Source organism: Mastacembelus armatus, chromosome 3 (assembly GCF_900324485.2).
Source record: "Mastacembelus armatus chromosome 3, fMasArm1.2, whole genome shotgun sequence".
Classification (NCBI taxonomy): domain Eukaryota; kingdom Metazoa; phylum Chordata; class Actinopteri; order Synbranchiformes; family Mastacembelidae; genus Mastacembelus; species Mastacembelus armatus.
Genome location: NC_046635.1, coordinates 1,086,375 through 1,100,339, shown reverse-complemented (window position 1 = coordinate 1,100,339; position 13,965 = coordinate 1,086,375). Strand labels below are relative to the sequence as shown.

The 13,965-nt window shown below is 43.6% G+C and overlaps 1 protein-coding gene across 5 annotated transcripts in view; it reads right to left on the bottom strand.

Moving 5' to 3' along the window:
* Positions 1-12,907, bottom strand: part of nav2a (neuron navigator 2a) — a 92,241-nt gene extending 79,334 nt beyond the window's left edge. For all 5 annotated transcript variants that reach the window (XM_026319868.1, XM_026319869.1, XM_026319871.1 and 2 more), the window contains exon 1: positions 12,604-12,907. In XM_026319868.1, the coding sequence (XP_026175653.1) occupies positions 12,604-12,822 (219 nt within the window). In that variant the 5' untranslated portion in view covers positions 12,823-12,907. The remainder of the gene's footprint in view (positions 1-12,603) is intronic.
* Positions 12,908-13,965: the final 1,058 nt, after the last annotated feature.

Below are 13,965 nucleotides of genomic sequence, written 5' to 3'. Positions count from 1 at the left end.
CTTGGCAGACACTCCCCCCTCTGTGCTCTCTCTGTGTTGCACACACACACACACACACACACACAAACACACACACAGGCCTCTCAAGTGGCTTTAACCCGCAGAAAGCTGAAACAGGCCAGCCCTAAATGAGCCCTCATGTCTGTGCTTGCTCTCCGTTTGGTACTTGAAAGACATGTGGCTTTGTGAGGGACAGAGGCCATACCATGCACATGACAGACAACACGACTTGGCCAGAACTCTGGAGTTTGGAGTATAAGAAGCATAAAGAGGCGTAGTGTGCATGTGTGATCGTCGTACGTGATACATACACTGATTTGAAGCTGAGGGATAGAAAGTGACTTGTCACTCTGCACCCAGCAGTGTCTGCCATGCAGATCTGGACAAATCCTGAGACAAGTCCTGAGACAAGTCCTGAGACAAGTCCTGAGACAAGTCCTGAGACAAGTCCTGAGACAAGTCCTGAGACAAGTCCTGAGCCTGATTCACAGGCAGACCAGCACGGTGCTATTCAGGAAACTCAACGGGGTTCAAAAAGACTTTTAGAGACTCAATGAGGACTTTCCCTCAATAAGAGTGTAATTGTTTAATCGCTTTAAATCCATATGAACAGTAATCAAGTCCTCCAGTGTGTTCTGATCTTCTCAGGTCTGGCCTGAGATCCTGACTTTCCCACAGGACAGGAAGCTGAATTCAGCTTCTTTAGATGTCACACCCCCTGAATGACTGAAATGAATCTCAATGAAATCCTCAGTCAGTCAGTCAACACAAGAATAACTGGAAAATAAATGAGCATTTCAGTGGATCGATGCACACAAAGACACAAAGTACCACAGTGCAGCACATAACTATGAATCCTAAACTCTAAACTGAAAACAAACAGGGGGGTCTGTGTCTAAAATTAAAGACATGAATTATTTATTTTGATTTGTGCCGCTTTGATTATTTGTTGACATTTGGACTATGGCAATCCAATAATCAATAGATCTGTATTAGTGCAGACAGGATGATGGACATTGACTGCACTTCATAATGAAGAAAAAGGTCGTTTTAATTTCTGGAAGTGTGTGCATGTGTTCGAGTGGCCACGGATGTAATCCCTTTGTCCCTCTCACTCTCTTATTCACGCTAACACACGCTGACCCTGTGGCCCGCCGGGCTACCGTCAGTCACGCTGTGTGGAGGTTAGCGGTGTGTAATTAAACCAGCCTCTCTATCGGTTCATCTCTAGACTCTGTAATAACCTCCTCTGCTTCCATCTCCCCTTCCTCTGTGGGCGCACTGCAGATCCAGATAAGGACCATGGTTGGAAAGAAAGAAAGGGACACAGAAACTGACGGGGAGAAAAGAAAGAGAGAGAGTTTCTGTCCCATCCGGCTGTGTTGTGTAAACTCGACAGGGTGCTCATTATAGAAAATGACTTTTACTACGTCTACTGCTTTGTACTTTTATCAAATACATCAGCTATTACAAAGATCTTTTTTCTCATTATTGTGCTCCACATGACCTCCCTGCACCTGACCAGCCCTGTTTTTTTATTTTTTTTTATCATAGTGCCCCAGATCCTGTTGAGTATTTACCGTTTCTCTAGCACTTACACTATTTTACCAAACAACTGGCAACAAAGCAGAACCACAGACTTTCATTTTCCTAAAAGGCTTAAAAGGAGAATGGACACACACAAACATGCTGCAGATCTTTTGGTCCCGCTAATCCCATTTTAACTTTCTTTGCCGACATCAAAGTGAATTTATCCAAGTGAGGGGAAAACATGGACGCACACCTTAAGCAATCTCCTCTGATATTAAAATGACTGGCACTAATCCATCGCATGCAATCCAACACCGCACTGTGCTGTGAGGCTTCGGGCTGAGGAGACGAGCATTTTCACTGATACATAAACGCACAGTGGGGAAAAAGTGAGACATGTCTCTAAGTGTCAGTGAAGAAAGGCAGGATAAACATGTGAAGACTGTATTGATAAAAGGACTGTCAACAACAACAGAAAAGGCAGTGATTCATATTTTCTACGGCCAAAAACAAAAACAATCCATTTTCATTACCCAGTTTTTAATGACGTGCAAAATATTCAGCCTACCAGTTTCATGGTGAAATTGTTCTGCTCCCAGCGGCACAGCATCAAACTCATGTTGCTTCTTGCGGACACCTGCTTCACATTGTGGAGAACTGCTGGTTGGCCACCCAGGCCCAAGTACAAGTCATCAGAACCCAGCCCAGACCAAACTGGAACCAACACAAAAAAAAAAAAAAAAAAAATCCACAGGATGTTTGAGGAAAAATGCCCTGAAAGAGGGCACCATGTGGATCCAGAGGAAATGTAGTGGTGCTGCTTGCTTGAGCCCCAGCAGGACTCTGTATGCCTGAAGGGGGAGAGAGCACAAGCACTTGGAGCTGGTCTCCACCCACTCCGGGAGATGAAGGAGGGAAAAATAAACGCAGAAAGCGAAAGGCAAGAGGAGCACTGCCGCTGCTGCTGCTGCTCTGAGATGCAGCCAAACTAAACGCACTCAGTGGAGGAGGAGTGGATTCTCCTTCCCCTCCTCCCTCACTCAGAGCAACACATTGTGCAATTGCTCTTCAATGGACCATCGGTCGTACGGGAAGGAGTAAGAAAGAAAAGGACAGGCCTCTTAACCTTCTACCACCCCTCCCCCAAAGTGTGAGCCTCCTCCATGACAAAAAACTAAGAAAAAAAAAAAAAAAAGGGTGATCAGTGGACTCTTGATAACAGTAGGGAGACCAAATAGTGGGAAGTGCAGTGTGCAGAAGCCAGACCATGCAGACCTCAACGCTAACCGTCCTGTTTCTGTTTATTATTCCTTGAACCAGCTCCTCGGCTGCCTGTTAAAAAAAGCCAGGTTTTATTTTCTCCAAACAGAGACCGACAGTCTCTGATCGGCCGTCACCCACATCACATTGCAGCAGCTGCATGAGTGTATTTATGTACATGTGTACAGTGGGTTCATAGCCTAAGCATTTAAGTATGAGTGTGTATGTCCACAGCACAGGATGAGCGCGTTCCAACCCCCTGTGCACACACACCCCACCACTGACCACAAATTACAAGCTGAATTTGAATTTTGGGAAAGGCCCAAGTTTGACAGAAAGTTCTCACAGTAGGGGGACGCCTGATCACTTCCAGCAGGCTGAACCAAAACGCTCTAAGCTTCATGAAGCAACAATAATATTGTTAAACAGTGCAAAGTAATGACCTATGAGAAATAAATGTCTGTTTTGCTTTTCAATTGCCAAATACTAACACAGAACAGAGATGCAAGTTACAGTTATCTGACAGCATCCACACTCACAATCTGGAGGGAAATAATGTATTTTATTCCACTTTCAGTGTGTGGAAAACAAAAAGAACTGACATCTGCAGCTCAATGCACTGCACATAATAACACAGACAGGTTAGCCCATTAGCTGCAAGTTGCTCAGCTTTGCATGTTTTATTTTTCAAATTAGAGTCAACAACGGTTGAAATTTTGACATGTGGTTTGCAGTGAATTTTACCAGCAAGTGTCTGCGACAACCGCCAGAGACGAACCAACACAAATGAGTGGTACTCAAAGCAAAGCGTCAATAAAATATTAAATGAGAGGGACGCTGCAGTAAAAGCTAGTCTAATATGTTCACTTAATGTTGGACCTGATAGTCTGCATCAGCGTCTGTACCAAATGTCACTGCAATCCATCCAGTAGTTTTCAAGACATGTCACTCCACCACAAAGACAAACCGAACAAGCTGAACTGCACATTTTTGCACCAACCTTTGTGCCACTAGATGTTCCCCCATGAGTAAAACCTTTGACATAGTTTTGGCTTTAGATGAAAAGTCAAGTGACCACAGAGGTCAGGAGGTGTCATCTGTGAGGCGCGTTCAACCAAATTTATTTTCCATCCATCCAACAGTTGTTGACATATTTCAGCATGAACCAAAGGGATGGAACAACTGACCATAAGGCATCACTACTCCAAGAGCCACAGCACCAGCAAAGTGGTTAAAAACACAGCATCCATGAGTGAATGACCCCACAGATGAAAAGCTACTAATATAAAAACATGGTTTTTAATCAGTTTCCAAGTTGGAAATCAAACCTTACTTTTAAAAAAGCCACTAATACGACACACACGGTACTTCAGTGCTGTACTTCATCAATGTTAAGGTAAAACACTGTGAAACTAAACCCATCCACTCAGCGTATCACACCAGTGAAAGCCATTGCTCCTAACCAGCATTGATTTAATGACATTCTGACTCTACAAGAAGAGAATATGTCAGCATTTAGTGCTTGTGTTGAACAGTTTTAGTACAGGCCTTCAACAAGCTCATTAAATGCAGCTGCAGTGAATGGGTTGAGAGTGGTTCCTTTCACAGTCCCAGATAAACCTCAGTGTGTTGGGGACAATGGCGGGGGGGGGGGGGGGGGATAACCCCGCCAAGGAGGGCCCCTTTGTCTTGGGGGGCCCCCACCTCTGAGCTCTCGAGGCTAGAGAGGAGGAAGATTATGGTTATGGGGGTGGGGAGGTGTTGGGGTGACCGCCCTGCTGTTCCGTTCTGAGTGAAGGTGGGGTGGTGTACGTGTGGTGTGGTGTGGGGGGGGGTGGGCCGAGGGACATATAGGTAAAGACACATGCACAAAAGTAATTAGACAAGGGTTTGCTGTAATGGGACACTGCCCTGTCATTGACTTCTTCTCTTTTACAGCAGCCATTTATTTTCCACATAACGTGAGAGAGGATGGCACTAGTGTCAGTGAAGACGCCATATACAGAATATCATCTGCAAACCTGAGAAACTACGAGTTTAGTGTAAAGTCATTACAGCGGTGACATACTGTTGGTTTGCAGTAGGAAAAACGTCGTCCACAGCTAAGACGAATAAAAATATATTAGTTACTGAAGTGAAACAGGACAGTGACATCTGGACAGATGTGCTCTTCAGTAGCAGAGAATGGAAAACATCTCTGACCACAGTACAGATGCTGTTTTCGGTGTTTCCCCACATTGCACCATACACAGATGGAAGTTATTAAAACCAGTAAAGATCCCAGGTTAAAACGGCCGATACTTTTAATCAGCTCCTGTGGCTGCAGCTAAACATATGATGTGACCTGCACAGTTTGCACTTTCTCAACCGAAGAAGAAAATATAACCAGTTAGTGAGAATAAAATAGAAGAACTAGTAGCCTCATACTGTTGGACTGAATTTTCATTCCTGCAGGCTTAAACTCATTGAAACCATTTGTATTTATTTACACCCAGAGAAGTTTACAACAGCAGGGGTAGAAAACAGAAGTGCATGAAATGTTTAGTGGTCTTTGTAACAATAACATTATCGTCTCAGCCTACAGTTTGTATGTCGATTGCCTTAATATTATATCATCTAATATCATCTAAATACATAACATTGAGCCTGCTCATAATACAATGTGTTGTTGCATCTTCAGATGGTCTCTGGTACAGATGGAGCATGTTACTGCTGCAGGGATACATGCTGTACCTCTAAAATCTGCCTTGTCAGAATAAAATTAAATAAGTTTGTTAATATTTCCAAAACTTTACAAGTCAACTTGATTGACAGAATTTAGGTTGTACCATGTTCGTATTTTGGTTTGTTTTGGAAAGAAGAAGCACATAAATCTACAATACATGTTAAAAGGGTTTTCATCTTACATTAATATATTCTTCACTTAGTCAGATGTGATTTTTTTATTATGGTTATGAGTGTGTCTTTTACGCATCATGCATGTGTGGGTGTGTGTGATGATGTGTTTAGAATCAATGAAAGGCTTTTTGAGTGGCAGATTTACAGCCCCCCCTTTAAGGATTCAGCATTTATCAGGGAGGCTTAGAGAGAGACCGTGTCAACTGAGCAAGCGCAGACATGCAGATGTGAAACACACACACACACACACACACACACACACACACACACACACACACACACACACACACACACACACTTGGGAAACTCCCTGAAGCTGCAGGAAAATGAGCTGAATGGAGAGATGTGAAAATCCATCATCTTCTTAAAACCCGACTGCACTGACAAAACATTTGAAGCTGTATTTCTGCCTGTTTACTCTTTACAGTCAACACTGTCACCTGCATGAAGGTAGAATTTCCTGCAGGACTGATGGAGTTCAGTATCAACTGAGTGACTGGTGTTATATATGGCCATCTGCTGCAGATGATAGATAGATAGACAGACAGACAGATACTTTATTCATCCACCAGGGGGGAAATTCAGATTGTCCTGCAGCTCTTATATTAACCTTAACATAGAAATTTCACTATAAAATAAAATAAAGTGAGTGATAAAAGCCTTAAAAAGTTTCCTCCTCATCTGACTGTGAGTTCACAGCTACAGAATGACAGGAAATATCTTTTTGAGTAATAATACATTTGTTAAAAACATTTGATCACCCAATGCTTATCTAAAGCTAGCCATCATCCAAGGAAGATAAATGAAAGTGGATTAATTTAACATTTACATTAGTATATCCACTGTACCTACAGCTACACAAGGTTTTTATTGCATTTTTGAATAGAGAACAGTTTGTAAAGATTTCACTTCATTTGAGCAGGTTAGCACTTTTATTGTTATCGGTGACGAGTTAATCTCTAAATTACTCCATCCAATCAGACACCTGTCAGGTGGTATGTGTGTGTACAATATGTGCATCACGTAATCTGCCGTGTGTACAAGTGTTGTCATTTTACACTCTACGTTTCTATTAGATTTGACTAGTTCTGATTTGTTCTGCTTTATCAGCACATCAGCTCTGTCATGAGCAGCAGCTGTCATCAGCTCTCGCCCAGCTCCACACAGGTCCTAAAGTTATCCAACCTGAGCCCTGGCCTTGGGTGACCCTGGGCACAGGTCTCTGGGGATGCTGACTTCAGCCCTGCTGACCCCCCACCCCCTGGCCTCTCCTCCTGTTTGCACACTGCCTCCTGTTTCCAGACAGAGATGGAGCTGATTGTGTTAGACTAACCTCCTCTGCAGCGCTCATTCCCCAGGGGCGCCGCTCACAATGACCCGCTTGTCTGCACCAACAGGCTCCCTGTGACAACTAATGCAAGGAAAGCAGAGAAGGAGAGAAGCCGAAGGGAGGAGGGCACCTGGGGGGAGATCAGTGGAAGGACGCCGACTCAGGAGAAGCAGATGCCCTTGGCTTAATTAACATGGTTATGTCCTCAGCCATTACCTCACACAGGAAGGCGCGAGGACAACCGCACAGGAAGTGGAATCTGATCGAGACGCATTAGGAGGAGATGAGGTCATTACAATTGAAGCCAACTGTATATGATCACATTTAAAAACCTGGGATTTTAACAGTGTAAGTGCTAAAATTAGAACATTTTCTCTGAAAGAGAAAATATCAACAGAACAAAAAAAGGAGTACTAGGTAAATGACAGTCCTGAGTTTTTCCAATCTTATAAATCAACATCTAATCTGATAAAACAAATGAACAGAAGATGTGAACTTTTATCTCCAAATATTCGAGATGAAAAATGAATATCTTGACCTTCACTTTAGATTCTGTCTCAGAAAATATTAAACCAAGTGAAAATCTTGCTCAGTGTTTCACAGAAAAGACGGACGTGTCCTGGGTACATCGAGTGGACATCCCATGTGGTTTGAAGCTCATTCACAACAAGAAAAATGTGGACTAGACACAGCAATGATCAACAAAAGTTTTGTCACACTGAAAGGCTGCTCAGGTACCTGCTGGGGGAGAGCCCACCTCTGATAAAAGCCACAGACCTCAGGCTGCAATTTGGACCATCTGTCCAGAGTCTGCCCGTGTGTGACGCCTCTGCAGGTATCGCAGCCATCAGGCTGTTTGAGTCCAGTCTGATAACGGCAGGACAACCGTTTCTGTTCTCTGAGAGCGGACACACAGAGAAGTGCTGTCACTATTATCGGCAGCAACGTGGAGCTCCTCCTGCCTGACACTGATACTATACATGTGGTTGCTGCTGGGTGAAAAGCTCTTATCTCCAAACTGTTAGCTTTTCAGCAACAAGGGACAACAGCTCTGATTTGCAGCTTGACAAAAACTGACATTTTGACACATTTTGATGACATCCCACTTTGAAAATCAGGTTTTAACCTTCAACCAAAAACGAAAAAAGCAGAGACAGACGGTTGAATCTATGAGGATCGATCCCAAGACTTAACAAGACGTGTCCTGTGGACTTTGAACTCTCGGAGTCTGTTAAAAGGTCAGTTATTGCTTTGAACAATGAACCAATGAACAATGAATTACAAAAAAAATGCATTAAATCAGGATTTAACTTCCAGCACCTCCTCAGCAGACATATGTGTATGTGTGGCTCTTTGTCATGATAATAAAGAAAGAAGCAGCAATATAGTCACCCAGACCCCCCACCCAATCTGTTCTCCTCTGGGTGGTCAGGAGGGCATTAGCAATCCAATGCAGCACTGTTCCTTTCACTCTCACTTCCTGGGCTGGGTCTTGAGGAGACTCAGGGTGGATATAAAAGCCATAAAAAAGACATTATTGCTTTTCAGTGGATGCAGAGGAGGAGGAGGAGGGGAGAAGCTCAACATATTAGAGAGTTAAAGGTTTCTTTATTTTAAAGGTTGGACTTGAGATATGCAGACTGATGATCTATTCAGACTATTCATCTTTTTTTATCTTATTATGCTCAAAAATGTTCAGTGTGGCTTAAAAAATCATATAAAATAGCATTAGGTCATTGATTTTACTAAAGGCTGCAGCTAAAGATTACTTTTCATCATCAACTACCCATTACGTCTTCCTACAGGACAAAAGCAAACTGCTCGTTTTGCTCAGCCAACACTGAAAACCCCCAAATATTTGATATATGATGCATGTAGGCAAAAGTTTCATCATTTATAGAAATGATCAACATCCTTGTGTTGATCGACTGATCATTTTAGGACATGTAACAGAACTAGTGGGATTTTTATTTTAACTTAGCAAATGTTTAAAAAATGAACTACTCATCTGTGTTTAAGGGGAAACATGGGCATTAAATTAAGAACTCTGATTTACATGAATGAATAACCAGGCAATAAGCAGAATATTCCATTTGTTTTCCTGACTCAACATTGATCGACTCATTGCCACTAAGGGTCATGTAATTAGCTTAGACACATAATAATAATTAATTGAGTTCACTGGGTATGAAGGTTCTCAGTCAAGACCATTTCCCAATAAAATTACACCCTATTTAAATTATTCAGATGATCAAAATCATAATCTCTGGTAATTACACATCTTCAAGAACAAAGGCAGTTGATTATTGGAGCTCAGCATCTCTGATGCATCTATCAGACAGTGTAATATGCCCCAACACTGACGATTCATTAGTCAGACTAAACTCCTTTCTCCTGATTTGTGGATTCTGATTTATTTACAGAACGAGCTACATTAGCTGAGGTGGCCCGGTGACCCTCATCACTGGTGCCACTAGAGTTTATACAGTTTTATGTGATCAGCTCTAATAAAGGCTGAGTCTAATAAAGGCTGAGTCTAATAAAGGCTGAGTCTAATAAAGCCAGTCTCTACACAGAGCTTGAATTAAGCCTTTATCTAGAAAGACACTTATTAAGATAAGAGCTCGTTATCACTCCAGCACATGGACAAATCTCTCTCTGTGGCTGTGTGAGTGAGCGTGCACAAGTGTATGTGTGTGTGTGTTTAACATTTGCTCTGTGCACGCTCCACAAAGCATCAGAACTTACTTTTCAGAGTCTCCTGCTGTGAATATGGCTTTTAGAGATTCTTACTCTGAACCTTTCCTCTTTCTGTAGCTAAGGAATAATGACCTGGAAACAACACACTTGGGCCACAAAAAGGAAAATGTGAAAAATAAGATTGAGAGTGAATGAGGGAGAAATAAAACACAGGCAGAAAGTCAAGGGGGAGAAGGATAAAGCTGAGGCACTTAGACCAGCGTTTTCATTGATTTAAATTCATTTACTGCAGACTTATCCTAACCCTTTACCATAACCATTACTTGACTAACCATAACCCTTAACCATAACCACTACTTGCCTAACCATGACCCTTAACCATAACCACTACTTGCCTAACCATAACCCTTAACCATAACCACTACTTGCCTAACCATGACCCTTAACCATAACCACTACTTGCCTAACCATGACCCTTAACCATGAAGTCAAGCCATCACCCTAAAATTCAGTGATTTACATTGTGGGGACCAGGATCCATCGGTAAGGAAGTCAAGTCCCCACAGTGTTAGTGAGTACCCACAAGTATAGAAAAACAAGGCCACACACACACTCACCCCCCCCCCCCCCCCCCCGCCAACCACACCCCCAATAGTGTTTGTGAATGGATTTGAGTGTATGTTGAGAAACAGCCACTAGAGGGCAGCAGAGTATCTGCATTTGCTCTCTGATTGGGTAAAAGGTTAAAGGTCAGAACAACTTATTTCATATAGTGTCACTACACGTGAAGGACAAACACACACACACACTCACACACACACCCACACACACACACCCACACACACACACACACACACATGCAGAGAGCTCAAACACTTCCCACACTTTCCAGAACCTACAGTGCATAAAATGTGCCTGCGTTCAGGTATTATTATGGCTTATATATGGACATTTATGATTATTCCTTTACTCTTCTTCATGTCTTGGTTTAATAAAACACATAAAGGTAAAATCAAGCACTAGAGGCAGTAATAAGTTTTCCTAGTTGTGAATTGACTGAAATCTAAACCCACTCGTACAATACTACAGTGGATCTATTTGCTGCTATTATGAGGACTCTCCTGTTTGTAAGACTGCTAAAAAAAAACACCTTCACACCTTGAAAAGCTGGTGTTTCATACATGTGAAGGAGCAGATTGTTTTGGGTGAATAGACTTTTCCTGAATGTCAACCTCAAGGAACAAGGAAAGAGTTTCCATATTGTTTCCTACGTTGTCTGTCCTCTTGAGGAAACCTCCAGCAGAAGAAACAGTAAACACCAGAAATATAAAGCCTCCTCGACTCGTCTCACTCTGCCCTCAGAGCAGATTGGGTTCACACTGAGGACCAATAGTGTCAGGGCATGAAATCTGCAGGTTGGACCTGCACTGACGGTGACTAGTGTGTAGTGTTCAGAGATCCTGCCAGCAGTTCTACCTCTCAGCCCTTCCTCCAGTTCTGTCAATCCCTGGAGTGAAGTCCAGCAGTCACAGTGCAGAAATTAGGATGATGAAACAACAAAACTATGAAAATGAAATAACACCCCTGGCTTGTATTAAAGAGTAACCTAACTGCGAACTATTCAATGATCTCTCTGCTTTTCCCCAAAGGTAATAGTGCAGAAAAATGTGGTCAGAGATGCATCCCACTGAATGCATCATACAGCAACATACACACCAAGAAACATATGGCGACTGGCAGCACAGGCCCCCGGACTGAGTGACCTCCAAAAACGCTGAATGCAGACGCCCTCTGATGGCAGTGTATGCAGATGCACGGAGCGGCGTTCATAAATGCTTGAGGCCCGACAATATTAAAACAGGTATAAAACACAGGACGGCAGGAAAAGAAGACAAATACGACCCATTTGGCTTTCGATGCAGCGCTCACCAAGAAAAACGAAAGAAAAACAGCAGCTGTAATGTGAAACATTCATAAAACACTCAGATACTGTACATGTGCACACACGTAATCAGCACCGATGGTTTTCAGTATGTGACTGCAACAGTCACATCACCGCCGCCGGTCAGTAAGGTCAAGGGTTAACCCACTGCATCATCAGCACCGCAGGGATGGAGAGAAGGAGAGAAAAGAGGACAGAGAGCAGAAAGTCATTGAAAGTAGGTCAGTGAGAAAACATGATTAGACTCTAAAACACCAGCAGTGAACCCATGTCATATCCGACGGCACCGGCCTCCTGCATCTTCTCTCAACACAAACAGCGACGTGCTGGATCCACATTTCTCTCCTCATCAGCAGTGTGCTGGACGGATCAGCGGCTCTGAGTCACGCTTACTGTAAAGACAGGTTGCCAAGCATGCACTTGCTGCCTCACCAATACACACAAAAACACTCAGACACCTCCTACCCCTCGCTGTGGCTGCCTTACATGGTGTTAGAGCGATGCCTCTCGCCGTTGCAGCCGTCTGTGTGAGGTTGCTAAGCGCAGCCAATATTTTACAAACACAGCAAAACAGTCACCCTGATATCCTGCTCTGCTGCCATCCTGGACAGCCTGCTCTGTCTTCTTCCAGGAACTCTCTGAAACTGGCTGTGTGTTTCTATGAGGCTGAGCAGAGCCACAGAAAGTATCATCATTCAATTAGCCACCATGCCTGAGACAGCTGGACAGGTACAGGTGCACACTGACACGACATTAAATGATAACGGGGATTGAGTCTTTATGTTTTTATGCCAAACACTGAAAATTGTTTTTCATAAATTAGCTGAGTTTGACCAAAAGGGAACAAAAACTGAATCCACTACAAATGATCTTTAACTCTGACTTTAACTCAAAGTGCATGTGGTGAGTGGGATTCCACCCAGCAGGTGTTTGACTTCCTGACCTGAGTGTGTCCTCCAGCCTCTGACCCTGGAGCGTTGCTTCTCCGGGGTCCTGAGCCCACCTGCTGATCCAGCAGGGGAACGTGGGTCTTGAGTGGTGCAGGAGGCAGAGCTAGAGCCAATGGTCTGCTGGGGGTCTGCGGGATGGGCAGGGCACTATGCACCGGTTTTGGTTTGGGAAGTCCGGATTTCATCTTGGAGGCCACCAGGATGGCTGGCATCTTCTCATCAGCCTCCTGATGACCATACGCTCCCCTCCCCGTCAGATTGATTCGGATTTCCTGCTAACGGTCAGCAAGTCTTCCTGTCAACTCACGTATGATCCACGTACGTCTGACAGTGTGAATGTGTCGCCCAACTGAAGACTGGACTGAAGTAATGTGTCCAATCTGTGGGTGTTTGGGTCTTGGCTGCCTCCTGCTGGATCTCCACAGGGGAGTGAGCTGAGCCCCCACCCTGCAGTGGTAGGGTTTAAAGCCCACCTGTTTCCTGGTACCAAGTAGCTCCAGCTCTTTATTTCACTCAGAAAACAACAAATCCTACTGAGAGTGTTCTGTTTTAAAAACGTGCTCAGATGGAATTGAGAAAATCCAGTCCAGGAAAGAAAATCAAAAAAACCTCACTTCACCCTAAATTGAATCCCAGTTGCGTGGAGGCAGAGCGAGTGTTTCCTTTTTCCAGCGCTGAGTGAGTGTCAGTAATTGGCCAGAGGATCTTTTATGCAGCAGAGCAGTTTCTCTCTCACTTCTGCTTCAGAATGAGAGGAGGAAAAGATCAAGCTCTGTCAGGGGGAGGAGAGAAGAGGAGAGAGAGAGATGGAGGAAGAAAAACAATGAAGCGAGCGACCGCTCACTTCGGTGACTGCTCAGCCTGAAATGAACTGCTCTGCACTGCCGTGCTCCCGCTCCCTCTCGGGTAAGTCCTGGTTAGCAGCAGGTGTGGCTTAGATCAGGACTGACATATGTGGAGAAAAGCTTCACACATCTACCCAGTACGCCTGCCCCCACTACCAGCCTGCCTTTCTTTCACTGCATATCTTATATCAAAGCTCATCTTGAGAAACAATTTAATTACATCTTGTGTTTGAAATTGTTTGCCACTTCTGTGGTATCATTTCATTTGCTGGTGTAGGACTTGAATCCCATGTGCAATAAGAGCCGATGTTTGCAAATGATGCAAATCGCTCCTCAAGTACCAGCGTGTGCCGCATTAAACATTTCCATAGCGAGTAAAAATCACATCAACCTACTTTGAGATTCATTTTTTTAAGGAGTAATTTAACAAAAGCTAAATTTGTGTAACATGGAGATTATACACTGGAAAAACATCAAACATCTATGTAAATTGTAGATGTACAAGAGGAT